General features: G+C 41.2%; 1 protein-coding gene across 1 annotated transcript; it reads left to right on the forward strand.

Annotated features, from left to right (window-relative positions):
- The first annotated feature begins 12,976 nt into the window (after positions 1-12,976).
- CGA (glycoprotein hormones, alpha polypeptide) lies at positions 12,977-16,011 on the forward strand. Its single transcript, XM_009510983.2, has 3 exons — positions 12,977-13,076; positions 14,036-14,220; positions 15,695-16,011. The coding sequence occupies exons 1-3, from the start codon at positions 12,977-12,979 to the stop codon at positions 15,770-15,772; spliced, it is 363 nt and encodes a 120-aa protein (XP_009509278.1). The 3' UTR covers positions 15,773-16,011.
- Positions 16,012-22,122: the final 6,111 nt, after the last annotated feature.

Below are 22,122 nucleotides of genomic sequence, written 5' to 3' on the forward strand. Positions count from 1 at the left end.
AAATGGATATGACTTTCTAAGCCAGTTTTCTTGACCACCTGTAACCAGTGGAGGGAAAAGAGCAATAATAGGGCATCACCCCTTTCATTCAAAGGAAAGTGCTAAAACAGATTAGATGAACTGCACCCTGAAAATGCCTGTGTCTTCTCATTGACTGTAGAAGTAGCTAGAGCAACCAGCTTGGACATTGGCCATCAGTACGACAGATGTCTAAAGCTGGGGGGAATTGAATACAACTGTGGCATCTTTTCTCCTTCTTTGCACTTGTGCAAGGGAAAATATCAATAATCTATACTTTCTTATGGCTTATTATTGAAGTGCACACAGAAGTTTGCATAAAAAAAAAAAATTCCTGAGTGTTGAAGCAGGGAGTGATCTCCTGAAGCATTTCCTACTTTGTTTCTGGTATCTGGAAAGAGGACACGTGCACCATCTAGACCATTGGAACTAGAAGATTTTATTTAGTCCTTTTTCAGCTCTTTCTTTTTATAACCTAAGCTTAGCTTAAGAAACAGCCTGGACCACAAAATTATATAAAATAAAATATTTTAAATTTTTACTGGTTTTTGGACCTCCTTCCCTGCCCTCGCCCTCCCCCGAAATTTACAGCTTAGACCTATACTCTCTACTTAGATAGACGTTTAGCTTAAATTTGAGACATTGCTATGACTCATTGCTGGCCCTCTGAGGACAGCCATGTAATGTTGCTGGCAGCAAATGGCTACGGTTCTGCCTCTTGAGAGTGGCTACATTTCAATGACGTGGGAAATCAAGTCTCAATATCCAGCCTTCAAAGTACCATAAAATCTATGTTGAAGTGTTACTATGTGAACGTAAGCCCTTTTTATTTCTGAAAGGTAACTGTATGGAGGTGGGCAGCACTGGCCTGCTTTACTTTCCAATATGGTATTAATTGTACCGCACTAGCTCATTTCCCGTGCGCTGAGTCTCACTGATAACCAAATACCATGTATAATTCCCTTCATTTGTTGCTCTGAAAGTGTCTCACAAATATGAAACATATGCTGTGCACTGTTCCTTCAGAGAAGCAGGTGCCTGTGTGAAGGGATTGCTTAGATGTGTGATCAGAAGAGACCACTGTGAGGGTGGGAACTGACCTGCTGCGCCATGTAGATCTAGAACCTCATGTGGAAATTTTGGTGAAGCCCAGAACATCAGTTTGAGATCTGATGTCTTCAGAAAAATACCCAGGTGGGTGGAACAGGAGGAGTTCGGAAGAATTACTTCACTCCTCTGAGGCTGGTGTGAGATGATGAGCTGTCCGGGGCAGGGGACCATCTCTGCTTGGTCTTGGTGTGGGTGTCTTAGGTGCTACTGCAATACAGATCATCAGTATGGTGAGGTTTTTATTCAGCTGAATGACCAGGCAGCAGTGACAGTAGAGACGGTAACAGCAACCTGGTAACCAGCCTCGTGGTAGTGTGATAGAAATAAGTTTTCTTCAGAATCTCTTTCCAGCTACATTTCTATGTCAGTGCATATTTTTTTTATTATGAGCACTGTAGGCTACTTCTTGCTTGCTGTGATTTGATCAGAATTTGATGAACTTACACATTTTTTCTGCTTCCATTTGCAAAAAACAAGCAATAAAGTTCTATGAAATGTGAAAGCAACTCATAATAGTAATCTCTACAAACAGAAGAGGTGATACAGTGAGCATATGAAAGTGTTCAGATTTGGGGTTAGAGAAAAATAATAGCTAATTATCTGAACAATTATTTCTGTATTAGATAATGAGAGCTGCTGAAATTGCTAGTTGTATAAATGAGACATCCTGCATTATTGATCAGGCTTCTTTGTTTTAGCTGCACTTGAAGTATACATTTCACTTCTGTGTGGCTGTTTATCAGATCTAAACCTGACATGCAATGATCCATTCATATTGTAATTAATTTTTTTTCATTAAAAAAAAGCTAAATACTGAAATATATTTAAAGTAAGGCTGCATTATCTCTCTCTCATGCTCTGCCCTTATGGTGCAGGAACATGTTCACTGACATCAGTTTGATCAGTAGTCTATCTAGTCTAGTGTTCTACTTCTCTCTGATAATAAGCACTTAATGTTTCAGGAGTCTAACAAACCTAGTTACTTCAACTGAGCAGTATTATATGTAACAGGAAGAGTCCTTCCTGGCCTTGTGAGCTAGTTTAGTCTTTAGATGAGGTGTAGTTACTTTTATTAATTAAAAGTAGAGAAAAAGAATATTGACATAAAATCTCTAAAGCCCTTCAGGTCAAACCTACATGTTAGTGACATTTTGTTTGCTGTTCCACAATGCTGTGACAGTTGTAATATTATCTATTCTAATTTTGCTCAAAGGAATTGGATTTCAAATAAGCCTATTCCAAAAAGAAGCATGAAAACAGAGCTAAACAGAAGCCATCATCCTGTTAGTACCATAAGTTGCCTATAACATGCCATGATTAAACATTTTGACCTTGGCAAGTTACAGTAAAAAAGGGGGAAAAGTATATGTATTCCTTATAATATTTTTCTTCAGAGGCACAATTCTTACTTGGCTTTGGTGAAATAATGATTATTGTACATATTTCTGAAGTGCCATTGTCTGTAATATTAATTCTTTTAAAATAAAAAACAAAACAAACTTATGTATTAGTTAACCCTCTTTACACTATGGCTTTAGAATAGGAGAGGCTTTGCAGTCAATTATTTATGTGCAATAAGTACTGAAAGCCTTATTATCTCAGAATAATCAATGTTTGGCTGAAGCTTGAGAACACTAATAGCTAATCTTAAAAGTCCTGATCCAGTGTCATTTGAAATAATGGCAGAACGCCAATTGATTTTAGGCGAAGGAGGATGAGGCCAAAGAGTGTTGCTTTGAGAGATAATTTTAGATAATCAGTTGAAAATAATAGAAAACTTGACTTTCACTCTCTGCATAATATGGTATGAAGTATTTTGGCAGACAGGAGCCCTTTGTTTCTGAACGGTGTTTATCTGTGTTTTCCATTGTCCTGGGGAGTCTTGTTTAAGTGTATATCTACTGAGTTGGTGTTACTGTCCCTGAGAGTAGACAGATGGCAACTGGAAAAGTTACAAGCAAACTGGGAAGAAGTTGGGAGACTCCGTAAAATAATGGAATACCTGTGAATCTTTTTGTTTAACGCTCAGGTTGCTTCTTTTTTCCTTGAATCCCCAGCAAATATTGCTGTCAGTCATTCTGGTGGGACCTTTCATTGTTACCTCTCTTCAGCAACTCTGATAATTTGCCTGCGTCAGTGCAGAGCAGCCTGTGGTGTGTGGGAGCCTCTCTGCTCCTGGGACACTTGGAGGATAACACAAGAAATTAAGTAAGTGACACCCAAAATGCAAAAGATAATACCAGGGCTTCAGGATGCCTTCTGGTGCAGGCTCGGACTTGTGAGTGCTGCATCTGCTTGTAGGGCAGGGCTGGAGGAAAAAGCCAAGGAGGTATTCGAAGGTCACAAGGGCGAAGGGAAGAGGAGTTTCTGGTGTTCCATGGGCGTGTGTGATAGCTACCATTCTCAGAAGGGGGGCTGCTGTTTTCGGAGTTTGCCCAAATGATGAAGGGTGCCTTTTGGCTGCATTTGCAGGACATTCTTTAATAATAATTAGTTAAATTTAATATAATTTTTTAAAAAATCCTCTGGAATTCAACTTGCTTGTCCATCCAAGCCAAAGATGCTATCAGAACTTAATTTTAAAGGTTGTTGCTTCTCATTTGCTTATTTACAAATAGGAAAATCAAGAAAGAAGACAGGATTGGTCCTGAAGAATGCAGCAATGGTAAATAAACAAGTGTAGGTGTGCTCTGTACTGTCCTTTCTGCTGGTATATAGTATAGCAAACCTTGTATTACCCCTATTAAAAGTAGGTAAATTCTGTTTAATAGTGTTAATCTGTGACCATGCTTTTGGGGTGGTGATGGTGTGCGGTGTCTCTTTATTGATAAAGCGGAGTTGTTATTTTTGAACAAAAGAGTTTATTTTCTGAAGCGGAGCCCTTTCCCATTTGTTTACTGACAGTGCTGGGGGATGCCCTGCAATTCTAGTGAGCGGCAAAGTAGAAAAGCTTTCCTCTAGCAAGGAAGAGGCAGCATCAGGAAGCAGCATGTAGATAAGCAGATATTGCTAAGTAGGGAAGTAGGACAGATACCCTGAGACAGCATCTGTCAGCAGGGGAAGAGACATGATCCCTCCTTTCCAGAGAAAGCCAAAGAAGGAGCTGTAGGATCACAGCTCCTAGAGAAGAGCCAAAAGTTCTGAAACTCCATAATACTTACGTGCTGAGCACACACTGATTTCAGTCTTTTAAAAAATGCTATATTTTGTTTAACTTATGCTACTTAAAAGACCCCCAGTCCAATTTAGGAACACAGCAGCCTCAAATAAACTTGAAAATTTTAGCAGCTTATTGCTTTTTCCCCTTCAGAATGACTTTTTCTGCTCCTACAAATAGAAGACAAAATACTGATCTTGGCAAAGTATTTTCGATGGTCTGGTTTGGCATATATGTTTACCTATCTTTTAATTCATATGCTTACATAGACCATCAAATCATAATATCAGTGTAGCAAAAACACTGTAAGAGTATTGCTAAATGTTTTAAGAATACCTTGTTTAATAAACTAGAAGGTTTTTTTCCCCCCTTGAAAACAGTGAGCTGCATTCTCTCATTTCTCATTCAGTCACACATTAAGACAGATTTGACCAAGTATTTTTAGTTGGAGATTTGGAGCGGCTAAAGTAAGAAATCCTCTTAATAAAAATAGGAGCTTTTTTTAAACTATCTTTTATACCAGTGTAATTCCATTGACTTCACAAGATTTATTCCTAATACATTATGATAGGAAAAGAGTGCCAGGTTGTGGGCACTTTTATTTTTCTTTTGTGCTGTCGGGGTAGCACTGTCACTGTGCTTGAGTCCTTCTAATGAAAGAGCTATTTTGTATAGCATTTCCTTTTTACTGGTTGATGACATGCTGCAATACATAGGTAAATAAGTACCACGTATGAATATACAATACAATCATTACTTGTTTTATTGATGAGGAAGATAATTTTCTGGTTTTTGTGAAGCATCACAAATCATCCTGGGTTTCCCATGGGGCTGCAAGCTGGGGTGAGTCTGAAATGGGCAGGACAGAGCGAAGTCAGAGCCACTCTATAAAATCCAGCCTTTTTCATCAATTTTGCTTTGAATTACAAGAAATATTAAGCTTCTGCCTTCCAGGGTAATATTTCTCAGTAAACTATGTTTACCAACAGCTTTCAAATTTCAGCCTTATGCATGTGTTATTAAATGGAGCAAGATCACAGGGAGAGAGACTTTTTTGTATTTATTAGACCAGCTCATATTGTTGGATAAAAACCAGACAAGATTCCAGTTGCAGAAATCCATCTTCAGTTTTGAAATAGAAGCCAATTTCAAGCCAAGTGTAGGCTGGGGACAACAGTTTTGTGTTTAACGTTGTTATAGTGGTCAGCTGAATAAACAGAATAATAAAAGGTGTCCAACACCTTGAAGCAGGTGAGGATGTTAGTGAAGACAGAGGTGATAAGGGTGCAATAAATGTTTCTGAAAAAACTAACAGAGTTCAAGGGTGCTGCTGTTATTAAAAAGGGAGTTGAGGCAAGGAATAAGAAAAATGAACAGCAGAAATCTGGACAGCTGCAAGTCACCAAATCCAACTATACAATAAACATTTGGAAGAGACTGATTGAATTGTGAATCAAAGTCTCATTTTCATAGGAACACAGGGAAGCTATAGGGGTCTCTTTCAATATCGCATCTCCAGTGTCACTCCAGTGAGTGACAAAAAGTGGGTGTGTAAAAAGTAATTTTAAGCCTTTGGATGTTTAGGAGTTTCTTAAAGCTATAAAATATTTGTAAAGCTCTAAGGGTAGGACAGTGACCAGTCCAAGCTAGTTACCCTGGGCCCTCAATAGTGAAAAATAGGTTCATTGGAAAAATTACTTAATCTTGTATGGAAATAGATGTTTAGGGCTATTTCTCTCCATTGACTATAAAGGCAGCCCAGAGTGAGTAACTCAGGTTTAGGCAGTTAACTTATGAAGTGAGCTTCTGACACCTGAAGTGAATGTCCCTCAAGTCTCCAGGACTTGAAAACAAAATAAGGTTGCAGGAAAGGCCTTGAGCACCACCCAGGACTGTCTGCATTACCAGGGGCTGTTCTCAATAGGTGTTTGGATGTCTGCCTCCCCTTTGGGAAGGGGAAGGGGAGAACTGAGTGGATGCAAGCCCCAATGTGTTGCTTGGCCTCAGTGCCAGAAGGCAGCATGGCACCTGTCTTATTTAGCAAGCACTGACACAGACTCTGTCACATGAAATTGAGGAATTGTGAGCCCCTAAGCCTTAAAAATCTGCTCCCCGGTGCATTTTTTTGAATTGCCTTCATTTTATTAGTTTTACTCTAAAAACAAGATTATATCTTGCTAGAAATCTTATCTTTATAAAGGCAATCCTTCTAAATTTATCCATGCTTTCATTCTCTGGGCATTAAATTAAAATGGAGATTATTCTTTTAAATGTTTGTATAGATCTCTGCTGCTCTTTATTTTGTTATTCTTTGCTAAAACAATGCCATTGCTGTAGAAGTGTTCTATGCTTTTTTTTTTTTAAATAATATTATCCAGTTTAATAAGAAGTGTTAGGAAATCTTAGTAACTCTTCCTTTTTTAAAATGAGATTCTGTTCCCTGCAAACTGCAGCAAATGACTGGATGCTCGATATTTGAGTTCCCCAGGAAACTCATGCAGCACTGAGTTTGTGCTCGCAAGCTGACCTTTCTTTCATTATATAAGAAAAAAAAAAATCTTTATGAAATTCAAGTCGAAGATAAGATCAGCATGGTGGGCTGGTAATTACATAAAGTGATGTTCAGTCATTAGATAAAATGTACAGTTGATCCTATGGCTTAGATGTGGGCGAGGAATATGATCTAGCTTTACTGGTATAAAAGAAACATGCAGCTTTTTCAACATCAGTTTTGGGAACGTACATCCAAGCATCAGGGACAGCTCACCTTGAGACACCATCCTGCAGTTTCTCAGCTGTCTGACTTATTCTTGTTGAACAAGGGAGGTAATATATTTAAAAATTTTTGTTACTCTTAAAGAGGAACAATTACATTTTTTTAATATTCTCTTTTCCTTGTCTCCAAAAGTTTTCTTCTCCTTCCATTCTGTCAAAGTTTTTACATTGAATATTAGCTTAAAGGTTGCTTTGGGACTAAAACATCAGTGCTTGGGGTTAAACTACCTTTGTAAGTAAGAGAAAATGAGATTCTAGAATTGTATTGCAGATAAATGTTGATGATTTGTCATTTCTGATCGGGTCTGGTAGTTCTTCATGAGTAACTTTGTGCTTTTCTCCTAGTCAACAGTGTTGCTGTTGAATGTCAAATGTTACACAACCTGTAGTACTAACACATCTTTTAGAGTCTTTAAACTGATAGTCATGATTAAATATGTTAAGGGAAGGGAAAAAAAAGTGTTAGTGAAGATTTCTCAGTCTTCAGTAGTTTGCTGATGGATTACTCTCTACATGACACTGGGTTTGCTAACAGGTTACGGTGTACATGACACTGGGCTGCAAATGAAGTGCTGGCATTTGTGGTTCATTGCTGCTGTGACACAGCCCTACCTCATGGCCAAGTGTCCCAGAAAGAGATGAACACAATGTGCAAAGTGTTTAACTACTGTTGGATATGACAGCACCACCCTATGGAAAAGTATAGAGGGATGTCCCAAGTTTATGCTGAAAACATTACGTTATTTTGTACAATCAGTACAAAGGATGATGCCTATTGAACAGAGCCTGCTGGCATTCTGTGATAGGACATGGACCACAGAGTTAGATGAGGGATTCTGATCCAGTGGAGCTTGACATGAATGTAAGGGCATCCAGAGTCCCACTCGTACCTGAACAGAAGACCTGTTTGCAAATACAGATGATCGTCTGTCTTTATGATGGTAACTGATAATTGGTAATTTATTTACAGAAAAAGACAAGATATTGTAAACAATGAGGGGAGATTTTAACTGCTGGGAAGACTTAAAATTACCGTCTTTCCAAAGAGCTGCTGAAATTTGTGCATTATATAATATTCCAATAGCTCAAGAAAGATATTTAATAGAGTGAAGTAAAAACTTCCTTTGATTTGATGGTGAGATGAAATGAGTGGTGTAGACATTAACTGGGTTAGCAGTGTGAGCACAGTCAGAAAACCAAGTAAGACCATCAGGCAAAATGGCTGTCACATTGAAAGAGTAGAGGAGATCACGTCTGGGGTTTATTGACAGGTATCTCTGATGTTTTTGGCATGAGCCTGACAGTTTGACTCAATAGAGGAAGTGCAAAACTGCAATTTCAATTCCCCTTTTGGTTAATGTAATTTAAACAACTTCCCTCTGGGATTGCCTCAAACCTTTACGATGTACCAAATCATAGCATTATGTGTTCTTAGAAAAACTAGGATGGAGAATGCCACTGTGCCTTCAATAAAGAGCATGAAATCACAGAATAACTAGTCAAGGGTTACGGTGTTATTCTTGTGGCTGGCATCTTATTGGAACCGTTGGAGCATCTGGCTATCAAAAGGCTCAGGATGATGTTGAAACAGGTTGTTTGGAAAAGGCTGTCTGTCTTCTCCTGCTGGTGCATGAGCCCCTACAGCCAGCTCCTTGCACTCTGGGCAATGTCCCCTTGGATGGAGCAGGACTTGACATTAAACTGTGGGATCGTGTCCCAGTGCAGGCGTGTCTGCCAGCAGTCACACCCCCTCTAACAGCCTGGAAAAAGCATATACAGTAAATAACCTTTAAAAAAAGCCTTATTTGCTGTAGGGGGGGATTCAGCCTATTTATTCAGTGTGACTCCATAGATGCGGCTGAGGTCAGTTCAGTTCCCAAAATGTTTGGCAGGACCACAGGAGGCTGTGGATCTAAATGGTGTGAAGGACCACCTTTTTCCTGCGTCCCCAGGCTACTCTTGTCATGAGAACAGGACGCAGAGAGCTGGCAGCTGCTTCTCAGGATCACGAGAGCCATGTTTAATGCTTCTATAAGACTACCGTATTAAAGGCATTGCCCGTTTCCTTTGCCACCTGTTGACTAACACCAGAATACTATTTCTTGTACTTGGAGGGGTTTTTGGTTTTCACCCAAGCAAAGATGAGTAACTACAGATTGCATTCATCCTGCATGCATACATACATACATTGAATGGCCTTTTTGATACCTCTTTCAAATGCTTCTTTCCAGTGCTTCCACAATTGCTGCCAATGGTTTTTCTTCCTGTTCATTATCAGCTACTTTTAACTCCTTTATCCTCTTTTTTTCTGCCAGCATGGATTGACTTGCTAGGCAGGTGGGAGTGAGGAGGCAAAGTTACTTGTACCCAGCACCCAACCCCTGCCACTCGTTAATTGCAACCTCATTGACCTTGTAGCCATTCAGTTTAGCTGGGCTTTAGATCAGTCTCTTACCTCTAGTTTTTGCTGTCTTAATTAGAAAGAGGCTTGTTTCAGCTTTTGTGCCTTCATTCATTGTGCTGGAGGGCATTGCACATCAGTCTTGCTCATAAACTTTCTTTCTTTCCACTTTGCTAACCCCAGTGAGGCAAGGGCTGTGTTCTTGTCATCCTGCCTTTGGTGTCAGCCTCATCTACCTGGGTATGATCTTTTTCTGATTGCTACAAGGATGGAGCTCTCTTTGATTTTATTTCCATCATTGTCCTGATTTCAAAGCTACCTTGTAGGGACTGTGCTCTGCTGCAACCTGAACTGCCACCTTTGATGACTGCGTTGTATGTCTGTTTGATCAATGAGCCAGACCTGCTGGCCTGTGCATAGCAACCTCGTCCCCATATATCTTTGGGAATTTGTGCAGTGGTGGAATGTCCCTCTGCTAATCAATACTCTCTTTGCTCATCCCAGTGCTCCAGGTTCACTCTCAGATAATCATACCAGGCAAGTAGCTTCACTCCTTGGAGGACCTCAAGTTTGCCTGTCCTTGCAGATGTGAGCAGGCATTATTTGAACATTTGCATCATTGTGGCAGTCGTTGCAGGGATTCTGCTGGGTAGGTGCAATATCTGAAAAAAAATATGTTTCCATTATGAGAAAGCTATTTTTTTTTTAATTGTACCTTCCCCTCTTGATTTTCTACCATCTTTCCTGGTTAGGGTTGTGAGGGCCTTCTCTGGTCAGTATAGCATGCTTGAATAACCTCTACACCAAATCTCAAGATCAATTTCTTTGTTGCTGGCATTATTGTCCTTCTCACTGCCACCTCATTTTTAGAAATATTTGGTGCCACACTTTGATCTGTCTCTGGAAAGTATTTATCACGGAATAGCAGCATTGACTGGTGTATTTGTAAGAAGAGAAGCTCTTAAGTAGTTAAGGATTGAATGCTCTTTTTTTGGTTGTTTTTTGCTTGCTAAGCACAGTAGCGTTCAGTTTCTAAAATGTATATATCAGTGATATCAGCCTGGGGCCTTATCCCACACATCAGGCATTAGCACATCATGCTCCTGTGTGACATTTTCAGTTTTTTAAAGTCAAGCGATCAGGTGGCCTATGCAGGGACAGAAGGAACTGTTCAAAAGATCCAGTTGCAAGAGTCTGGAGATGCTGTCAGCGCTGCCATTCAGACACAGCCCAAACAGGCTGTTGGCTAGCTCCAGGCATAGCCTGGGAAGGTGATTGCAGAGGTGGAGAGATCTGCATGACCAGATAACGTTTCTGAGAAGGCTGGTTAAAGAGTTCGGTGATTAGGAGCTGTGGGCTTGGGATGCTGCCTGGGGGTGCTTGTCTGAAGCCAGTCAGGGACACTGGGGCTGGTGAACGAGGCACTGCTGCACAGCCACAGCCAAGGACCATCTCTTCAGGGTGAAGGTGAGCAGTGCTCAGCCCAGAATCCCTCACAGGTAATCTTCAAGGGCAGGGAAAGTCCCCCTGTTGAAATGTGCTCTGTGTCTCAGCAGCAAACAGACCCTGAAACTCAGTCCTCCAAGGCAAGGCTGTCCCCAGCCAGCCAAGTTGGGCAAAGGAGGGCTGCTCTCTCTGTCACCTGCACAGGCTGCTCCGGTTCGCTAATTTAATACTTCAGCATCATTTGTATGACTCTGTTCTCCATGGACCTAATTACTTCACCATGGGATATGAGTGATTCCTGTTCATTTCTAAAGGAAGGGCTCAGGTCTATGCTTTGGAAGAAAATAAATTTTAAGGGGGAAATTCTGTTTTCTAAGTGAGAAACTGGGCCAAAATGGTCTTTGACTGAGCACAATGAAATTGTCTGTACAATACGGAGGCTTAGTGCTTGAGAAGGAAGATTACAAACTTCATCCCTAAAATATTACATTTTAATACTGACAAGGGCAGAAGTGAGGTTCAGTATTTTGTTTTATGTGTTTGTAGGTCAGATGAATCAAAGGCTTTTAAATGTAGCATTCATTGACCGAATGTTTATAACATGATGATCCAAAAATGCATGTGGCATCTTTAACCTAACTCAGATCCTGCCTGACTTTCCAGTAAGGGAGGTCCTCCCAGGCCATGCCAGGCACATAGGAGTTCTCTGGCTCGAAAGAAACATCAGTTTCTTATGACCAGTTTTTTGTCTCTGACCAGGCTGGTACATAATGCTTCAGAAAAATTTTAAAGGTCTTGTGGTAATTAGCAAAAAGCATCCTGCTGATCTGCATGTAGCCCTTACTTAGTACATCTGATGTTTAGATATGGAGAGAACTGAGGTTTCTTGTGTGTGTTGTCCCGTGCTCTGCGCCCCTCCCCCCCCCCCAAGAAATATTACTGTGAATAATAATGAAAAAAAAAAAGTAAATTCATTTTTAAAAAATCAAACAGAGAATTTGGGATGATATTCATACAGTTGCAAATTATATATTCTGCATCTTTAATGTTACGGTTCCCCCAGTTACTCATATCAGAGATAAGTGTTACTCTGTGGTATAGATTTGAACTGGATCAGATATCGCCACACAACTGCATTTCTGTTGAATTACCCAGAGAACATGCGATATGCTATTTACGGCCACTTCATCTCAGGCACTAGCCATAGAAAGACTGATGTGCAGTGCTGCATGTAGCCTTCTTGCACAAAATTAATCTATTGAAAACATTTTTTAAAGTTTGAACTGACTGGGGTGTGTTTATACCAGAACCCAACAGTCAATTTGCTGCATCAGTAAAATGAAGCCTAAAAGAAATCTTGGTCCAGAAGGTTGCAGCGATGCTGAACCCCCTGGGACCACCCTGTCTCTAAGCTGCCTTGACAAGGCCTCCCGCCGCGCGATGCAGGTGGCCCCAGAGCTGTTTCAAGCCCTTCTGAGCACTCTCTTGGCACTGCGTCTCCTTGGGCGCTCTGGAGCACAGCATATAGTGCCTGTCTAATTACAATGGTTGGAGGAGCTTTCTAGCACTGAGGGACAGGACTGTGAAAATCTGTTTATGGGGACTTTGGCGCTAAAGAGATCGGTGTGTGGACAAATAATCTGACTCTTGGTTCAGGAAATTGTGTCCTGATGTGAAATTATTTCCCCTGAAATTGGTTCATGGCCCAGATTTTGCAGATTCTTTCATCCTCTCCATAAGCATTTGCTCATTTGCTGGCTTTATCCAGTCTACCATAAATATTAGGCAGTTAGGACATTTGAATTTTATGTGCAGTGGTTTATGTTAATATTCAGAAGAAAACTGTTAAGGCCAGAAATAATGGCACAATTTCGTTATGGTGATGAAACCAATTTTCTGAGCCTATAAAATGCACATCAGTACACTGCATTTTCAGTTTCTGATCTTTGTTCTAAATTGTCTTGTTACTTGCACTGAATGCAGTATTAGGGTGTAGCCTAGATGCTGGTACTGTACCCAGTGTGAAACCATCCCTTAGAAATATATTTATTTGCATTTCCAGAAAAATCATGGATTGCTACGGGAAGTATGCAGCTGTCACTTTGGCCATTTTGTCTGTATTTCTGCATTTTCTTCATGCTTTCCCAGATGGAGAGTTCCTCATGCAGGGTAAGCTGCTTTCAGCATTCAGAAATAGGGCAATTGTTTGTAAAGAGTATTAATTAAACTTTCACATGTTTTTTATGGTAATAAATCTTATAATTTTGTTACATTTATTGACACTGAGATATGAAGGTATAATAAATGAAGATAATTTTGCTATGAGTGTACTTCCTGTTTCTTCTCTAAACTTGATTTCTCCAGGTCAAGAGCCTCCCAGATGACCGTGTCCTCATGTTGACGTGGGTGATCTTAATCCCTGAAACATTATCAAGTAGAAACGTTTTGGTTTCTTGTACTCCAGAGATCTAAATGGCAACATAACATCAGGAACAGCAGAACTGTAGCTTCCCCTCATAATATGCAGAATATTTTTCCTCTGTAGATCCCAGAAAATGGGATGTTGGTGGTGTAGCATTCTACGAAAGAGGCATGTTAGGAAGATTTTAGGGGTGTTTTGGAGGTTGAGGGGTTTTTTATTCAGCCTTGAACTGAATACAGAAAAATGCGAGCTACAAAAATCTTGGGATCACTGGCCATTTTTAAAACCCTTGATAATAGAGTCTTGCCTGAAAATGGGCAATGTTTAAGAAGCACCACAAATCTTGCTGGTTCTGTTTAACTTTCCGTAGCTAGTAGAAAGTCTTCTAGGTACAGCTAGTGTAGTAGACATACAAAAAAGTCCTCCACAACCGTCGACAAAATTAAGTTAGAAAACCAGAAAAGATACAATGATTTTTGTGCCTTACCTAGAAAGCCACACTCTAGTTTTGCAGACAGTGAGCATTGCAGAGTTGAAGGACCGTAAAGATGAGAGCTTTGCTGTCTGTGCTTTTCTGTTCTGCAGACGTCAAGCAGCAAAATGCAGCCGGTGCTTCCTCTTACCGCCCACACTTTCCCTTTCTTTACGAAAATGAAAATACATCTGGAGACCAAGTAAAAGTCTCTTCCTTATATTTTTATGGCAGGTTGTCCGGAGTGCAAGCTAGGGGAGAACAGATTCTTTTCCAAGCCAGGAGCACCTATTTACCAGTGCACTGGGTGCTGTTTCTCCCGGGCCTATCCCACTCCGATGAGGTCCAAGAAGACCATGCTTGTTCCAAAGAACATTACATCAGAAGCAACGTGCTGTGTAGCAAAGGCTTTTACCAAGGTGAGGCTGTGAATGAGACCCATTTAAGCTTGTTTTAAGATGCAATGTTTAGCCGCACCTGTGAATAGAAAAGAATACGTTTTTGCTGGAGGACACTGGAGAACTATTTGAGGGAAACATCCTTGGCATTTATATCCTTTGCTTTTGGGTTCTTTCTTTTTATTAAAGATGAAATTAAAATGTCAGCCAGTACAGAGTCTGATGTTCAGTCAGGACAGAGAAATTAGTGCAGTTTCACCAACTTCAGTGAAACTACTTTGACTCCTGACACCTGAAGTTCCGGTGGTGGACTTGCAGTCCCCTTGTTTTTAGCTCTTCTGGATATGCACCCTCCCCTTAAATGCTATGCAGTGTGTATTTGGTTTTAATTAGTAATTTTCCTTGTGTCTTTCCTGCAAAGACAGTAGTTCTCTGGGAAGGTGGCTGGTCAATGCTATCAATTATATATATCGGAATGAAGGACCAAAATAATCTGTGCTTGTTAGATTCATTGAGATTTTGTTTACTTTTAATAGTATAACCAAGAGGGAACTGTAAACATGTGCAACTACTTTAAGCATTTAACACTTTCATCTGGAAGGTTCTCTTAAGGAGAGAGTCTGCTAAGGCTGATTATTTTGGGAGTGATTCAGCTCCAGGTGAAGAAACCTTAAATTTTATTGAATAAATGCTAAGCTAGTTGAAACAAGCTAGTGTGTATGTTCTGTGGTGATCTGAATCAGGCTTATTAAGTGTGTTGACTGGAGGCTCATTTCAGTTACACGCTCACAGATTTGGTGCCATTTGAAATTCCCTGGTGTACTCAAGACATCTCTATATGGCTGTCAAACCCAGGACCCATAAAAGACTTTCTGGAGTGACCACTGGAGGCTTGGTGGGATTCCCTCTGACATCTCAAATGGCAGTCAATGGCTCTGTGTGTGCAGCTGAAGAGAGCACTGGGTCTCCAGTGGCTGTGATGAGATCCCAGATACCTGACTTACCTGTAGACACCTACAGCTGAACCTGGCTGAATCCTGGCTCTTCATCTGAGTAGAGCACAGCTTTTTTTCTAGGTGACATTACACTTGCACTGAGGCAGCCACAAGAATTTGGTTGAGATTAAAAATAAAAATGACTCGTGTTTGTGATCTCGGTTTTGATAATCCCCATGTGGAAAATTCTGAGGACATTTCCTGATTTTTCATAGATTGGTTACTTGACACATTTTGAAAACTAGACACTTTAAAAAGTGCCAAATTAAGAACACCAAACTATGTCACTATTGAAAACTTTCTTTTTATGTCTCTGAAAGCCAGTGATGATGCAGCTTCATAGGGCGGCATTCAGAGGCCATTCTAATACATGTACCCCAAAGCTCCTGGGTACCTTGTGGTTAAGAAAAAGGCTTCAGACATTTTTACCTGAGAATGCTGGTTTTACACTCTTGCTAATGCTAATTATTTCTTATATGTGTGTGTTTTCTTTTTTTAAGATTACCCTTAAGGACAATGTGAAGATAGAAAACCATACAGATTGTCACTGCAGTACCTGCTACTATCATAAATCCTAAAGCCTGTCCCTTTGTTAATGATCAAGGACAACGGTGAATGGAATATTTGTTTTTCAACTTTTATAGCACTGCCGTGTAAAATCTTATGTTTTCTGGTCAAGACATTGGGTAGACCTTTGAATAAGATGGATGGCTGTTTTATTTCCTCTTTGCTTCTTCATGCATTTAAATTTAATTATTTCCATTAGGGATAAAATACAGCGCTTGCATGACAACTGAAGGCTTGATCTATTTTTAAAATAAACTGTCAGTTAAATCATCAATGTTTCTTGAGGAAAAATGATGATTTAATAGCTTAAAACAAAAGATTCTGCTGCAGTTAATTTCTAGATTTTTTTTGTGGGAGAGGGAGGGAAGGAGGAAGGGAGGGATGGGAAAGTGGATAGAAAAAGAAGCAATAATTTCCTCTATTCATTTAGTGATTAGAATTTTTTGAAGACTCAACATTTTGTTTCTTCTGTTTCTCTTTCATTTTTTCTTTACCTTGTGGGAAGAAAGTTTAACAGTGTATGATCTATGCACAGTGCTCTGTCATTCTGTGCCATCTTTTATTTTTCTTTGAACTTAATCTCCTCTCATATAGATAGAAAAATGGATACAGAAGCAGACATTATAAAGGACTGTACAGTTTGTTGTAGCAATGGTAGAATAGAGGAGTGCTACAACAGTATTAGTTGTTTAAGGTGTGCCTTAGCAGCATAGTATATGACTTTAGTTCCCAAATGCAACGTGCTGGACAAATGGGAAAGGTAGGTAGTATGTTAGGTGAGAAATGGAGCACAGAGTATGTATACAGAACACATGACCTTAATATCATAAACCGGGATTTTAGATGTAGCACTTTTTCAGTTGTAGTGGGTCAGATCAGGGTCTCTGGAGGAACTGTTTGCAGGTCTGGAGCCCACTTGTGGGAACTGAAGTTAAGGAGTTCCCCTGCTTTTCACCCTAATATCTGTGATGAGATTATCAGCCTTGAATGTGGTGTCTCAAAAAGCCTCAGATATATTTTTGGGCATTTCCCTGCAGCAGATGCTGTGAAAGCACCAGTACGAGCTTCTAATACGGACAGGGAAGGTTGCCTGTCATCAGGCTGTGAGGGTGGCTGGTCTGTCCTGGGGCATGGCCATGGCTGATGTCTTTGTCAGTGACAAATTTACTCAAGTAGTTTAGACAGGCCTCTAGGGCTAAGCTGTGATGGGGCACTTGAGCAGCCCAAGACCTGCAGGATCTAATGATGGTTTAAATCCGCTATTCATCCACTCTTTTGTCTATTGGAGTGCAAATTCAGTGCTATTTTCTAAGAATACAATCATGGGGCTTTGTGGAGAAGAAAAGACTTCTTGTAGATAGGGAAGATGTGGTTCTTAGAGAGGCGTAATTCAGCGTATGTCCAGTAAACCTTATTAGCCTGATCCCCATGCCTTAACTGCCTGATTCAGTCTCTCCTCCCTGGGAACCATTGGGCCGGTCTAGTCCCATGTCCTAGTGCAGAATCAGCTGCACCTTGCCATTCCTGGGGGATGTTTTACCTGACTTGCTCTTGAAAAAAACCTCCAGAATCTTCCAAGGAGACTGATCTTGTCACTTTACTATGCTTACTATGCTATTTCAGTCTTCTGGAAAGTTTTTCCCTAATGTTTTATCTATATCTCATTTGCTTCGACATTACTTTTGGTCAAAGGGGAGGTAGTCCAGTAGCATGGTCTTTAGGTAATGTCAGCAGCTCAGCTTAACACAATGAGATGTCTAATTTCTCATTCTGGATCATCACTGAAGACACTACGGGAATACACGTCAAGCAGCCGCTATAGCTGACTCACAATTCCAAGTTGTTGTACGATTTTATTAAACCTGATTGATGCGAGTACTTTTGCAGGAGAGCCAGGTTCTGCCTGGGATTTCTGGGCAACAAGAGAAGAGTGATATGAAGCTGCAAGATGATTGCCTTTGGTAATAGTATTGCATTTGCATATAACTTTGACAAGACTGAAAGGGAGAGCAGCGAAACACATTATCTGAAGATCACTTGCAGGGGAGATGTGCCTTTTCGTCTTGCCAGACTTCTTGGGTGACCTCTTACTCAAGTGAGCTCCTCTGGCAATATCAAGCACTTGCTTATCTATCTATGCCTGTACTGCCCCCAACAGCAGGTTGGTGACATGCTAAACTTCTGTTTGCATCTCCTGAATCAGCTTCCATATTTTGCATTGTAAAACCACGGAAATATTGAAACCCAGTAACCAGTTAGAGAGAAACCCATGTTTGAAAGAAGACATAGGATGTTGTAGCCCTGTGCCATTCTAGGATGCCTGGTCTCTTTCTCGATTTTCCCTCTGTCTTGTACAAAGCCATTGAGTGATGAACTTCTCAACTCATGGATCCCTCTCCCCCCTAAGGCGACCTCAGGCACCAAGAGCTTGCATAGTGTGTATTGTGAGGGTATGTGGAATGCGGGAGCATCTGCCTCATTATCCGGCTCAAACTGTTGGGTTTAGAAGAAATAACACATATCAAGGAAAGTGATAAAATAAACACGCAGATACACAAACCTAGCAGCAGGGGATGAGGGAGAGAATAAGAAAGACCAGACCTCTTCAGCCGCTGAACCGATGGGCCGTTAGGGATGGCCCTCAGGCAGGCTGAGCTCGCTAACTGACGGGAAGGGAGAACAAGGCTGCCCTCAGTGCCATGGGGTGTGCGAGGGAGGCATGGGGGACTGTGCAGAACTCGGGGTATAGGACATCAGAAAGGGCTCGTGGGACTGTGCAAAACTTATTATAGGTTGTTTAGAGGAAGGGTCAAAGGTGGAGAGAGGTGGTGGTGGGGATCAGGGTGGACTGGGGAGGAGGAAGTGTGGGAAAACAGGGGAGAGGGGTATTAAAGGGGCCAGTCATGTGTGCACGCTGCCAGTTAATATGCTTGTCTGACTGAGCCCTCTGCTTGACGACTCAGTCTGCCCTATCTTCTTATTAAATCCTTTACTGAACTTTTTTTTTTTTTCTCTGTGTAATCTCACTTGCTATCCTATGTGGAAGTGCTGCAAGGTCTAAGTGCTAACAACTGGAGAACGAACCCATAGGTTTTGGTGCCAGCAATTAGAGAGACCAATATGCAAGAGAGGTGTGGGTGGTAGCAACTGGAGGGACTGTGGGCCGCAAGGCTCGTAGGTGTAAGCAACCAGAGGGACGAGGGTTTATGTTTATATGGGAAATGTATAAATAGCAGCGCCTGTAGCAGCACCTACAAATACCGAAGTGTGTTTCTTTTCCCCCAGTGAAACATCCTGTGTGCACGTGCATGTGTAATTTGCTAGCAAAATTCAAACTGGACTTAGCTGGTGAGCAGGAGGCAGCCTGCATCTTGAAGGACTCAAGGTCAGAGCCTGTGCTGGGTAAGGGGTCTGGGCATGGGTGGACTGAGAAGCTGCTTTAATATTCAAGTGATCTGTGATTGTGGGGGCACTTGTGAGACAAGTATGTAGCGCACGCCTGTGCTTACTAGCAAACTTCAAGCTGGAGTGGCTGGCAAGTAGAAGGAGACATGCTTACCAGGTAAGGGAGCCTGGGCATGGGTATTACAGGCTGGGCTGGTGTTCAGTGATCTGTGAATGTGAGTGTGGTTTTGAATCTAGAAAGTGAGGGCACGTATGTTTTCATAGAGGACTTCAATCCTGATCAGCCAGAGAAGAAGAACAGGACTAGGCTTACTTATCTTTGAGTGTTGTTGGTTTTTATGTGAGTACAGCTAAAGGCAGTGGTCTGTCAGGTAGTCTGTGTGTCTAGTGCCTTGGTGGCCCCTGTGTGTACATGTGTGTGCTTGCCTGTCTGGGACAGACACTCAGCTTCACTGCTCCTAAACTTGCACACAGGGATAGGAATTGTGTCCATCAGCCTGGGATGGAGAGACCTCCTGAGTCCCTGTGTGTCCTCAGCTGGGCTGCAGCAGTCAGCAAGGAGGGATCCCTGCATCCTGGAGTCCGTGGGATTCAGCAGCCAGCCTTTACATCCTTAACGTATATTATCCAAATACACTTTTTGACCTTGTAACTGTTAGAATCAGGTCAGAATTTAATTGTTTTTTTTGAAGGTGAGTGTAAAAACCAAGGCTGTAGTCAGAAGAGTGGTGGTAGTAGGTCGGTGAGTCTATACACGGAGCTAGGAAAAACAATGCTACATGTTGTTAGAAAGCTAATACAATTGACCATAATAGAGAATAAATGGGATATGAATGGAAATATATACTGGAAGGCAATCTAGATTTATATCTGTAGGGATTAAATACCAGATTTCCAGTAGGAATGGAAAACAGAAAAAAAAGTACATTATAATTTCCTTACATTAGAAAATGGCTGAGATGATAGATAGAAGCTAAATGAGTAATATATATTTGAGAGGGCACAGAGAGACAATGTCACAAAATCAGAAGAGAGACTAATCTCTTGTTTACAGTGATAGCCAACGTGTATCTTCTATATTTTAGGAACAGGGTATTTGTGCATGGAGATAAAATTAAGTCCTTGACAGTGTGGTTTATAAGTAGTAGTAAATCAGTCAGGCTGATACTGTGCATTTCAAGCAAGCTGAAGATAAAAATGGTATGTTTTTACTGTCACAGTGACCTATATAAACCTACATCACCATAGCCCTAACAACAAATTCATTCTGTGAGCAGAGGGACTAATGAAGCTTGATTTCCTGACAGTTTGTGCCCTGCCTCGCCAAAGCCCCGTTTTGTCTTGTCCTCAGCAAATCCCTCTCCCTCCTCCTGGGGCAGCCCCATGAGATGCCCTCCCAAGCTGGTGCAGAGCTGTCAGCCAGTGCCAGGGCTATACCACTGTCCATCGGCATGTTTTCTCAGAGCTGGGAATAGGCTGCTACCGACTTCTTTTCAGTCAGACCCCAATTTTTATATTTTGTAATTAGCAGGTGTTGATTTTCCCCAAACTGACAAGACCTTCCAAGGCCTGAGGTCATTACCCATCACCTGAAAATGCTCAAAACCAAGCAAAGGATTAAACAGCTGCTGAGGAGTGACTGCTAGACAGCTGTGTGGATAGACAGGCAGCTTGAGTGCCTCACTGTTGCAAGATGCCAGGCTAAAAATCCTTCTTATGATTCAGAGGTATTGCGATTTCCAGTCCACAGCTGGTGAGTACAGGATGGGTGTCTTAGCAGAAGGCTAAGGCTCTCAAGCTGTGGGGATTTTAACAAACTGAAATTTCAGACCAGACTTCTTACTCGTAGCAAGCCTGAGAAGCTCCAAGTGAGCAGTAGCCTTCCTTTTCTTTCCCTGTCACCCTGCCTAAACAATGATTTTAAACAGTGGTGAGGGGGAAAGAGAAGGTTATCCCAGGACTTTTGTTGGCATAGTGCAGGCTATATGTCTCCCCCTTTACAGCTGGGTGAAAGCTCCTTACTAATTTGGAAGTCACCTAAGTATATTAATGTATAGCAGGAGCCTCTCGCGGTGGAGGGAAAGCTGTTTGGCTGTGTCAAAGAGGATTGCCATGGAAGCATGGAAACACATTTGGTGATGGAATAAAACTAACAGTTAATCACTTCATTAGTGTCTGGAGGATTTCCTCACTTAAGGGGTTTCCCTGTTGCTCCACAGTTTCCCATGTCTCAGCACTTGGTCTGTGGTCAGGATGCAATAAGATGCCATCTTATTGTATGCACATGTGTAAGCAGTAAATCTAACAGTTACTGTCCTGCCAAACCATTCAGGTTGTTGAGATATGAGATAAACAGTATTCTTTTGGTTGAGGGAAACAAAAAAGCCAGCAAATTGACTTTGGGAGAGGATTTCAGCTCAAAGTAATATCTTGTGAATTTGTTTTTTATTTAGTTGATCGTTTGCTTTGAAAACATCTGTCTCTTTACATAATTAGGTTGTTCTAAAAGCATAAGAAATGCCTTTCTGGTCAAAGCAATGATCCTTCTAGCCCAAGTACTCTGTTTCTTACTCTGGCAATATCAGATGCTGTTTAGGGGAGCACATGAGTCTGGCCACTTCTTGCAGTTGGTTCCCCTTGTACCACCCCAAGTACCCACATTTGTTTATTGGGCAGTATTAGAGGGTGCTTTGCCTTGTCCTTTTTGTATCTACCCATGCACTTATTTTCTATTAATTTATCCAGTCTGGTTTGAACCTGCTGATATTACCTGCCTCTATAACCTCCTGTCACAATAAGTTAGAGGAATATAAAAAATACTTACTTTAATCTGTTTTAAACTACTCTCCTAGATATTGCCTTCACTATCTTGTAATGCTCAACTGTTCCTCTTAGTGTTTTCCTCTCTGTCACAAAGAACCCAGCATTTTCAGGTTCTCCCTTGTTAGGCAGCTGC

This window comes from Phalacrocorax carbo, chromosome 3 (assembly GCF_963921805.1).
Source record: "Phalacrocorax carbo chromosome 3, bPhaCar2.1, whole genome shotgun sequence".
NCBI lineage: Eukaryota > Metazoa > Chordata > Aves > Suliformes > Phalacrocoracidae > Phalacrocorax > Phalacrocorax carbo.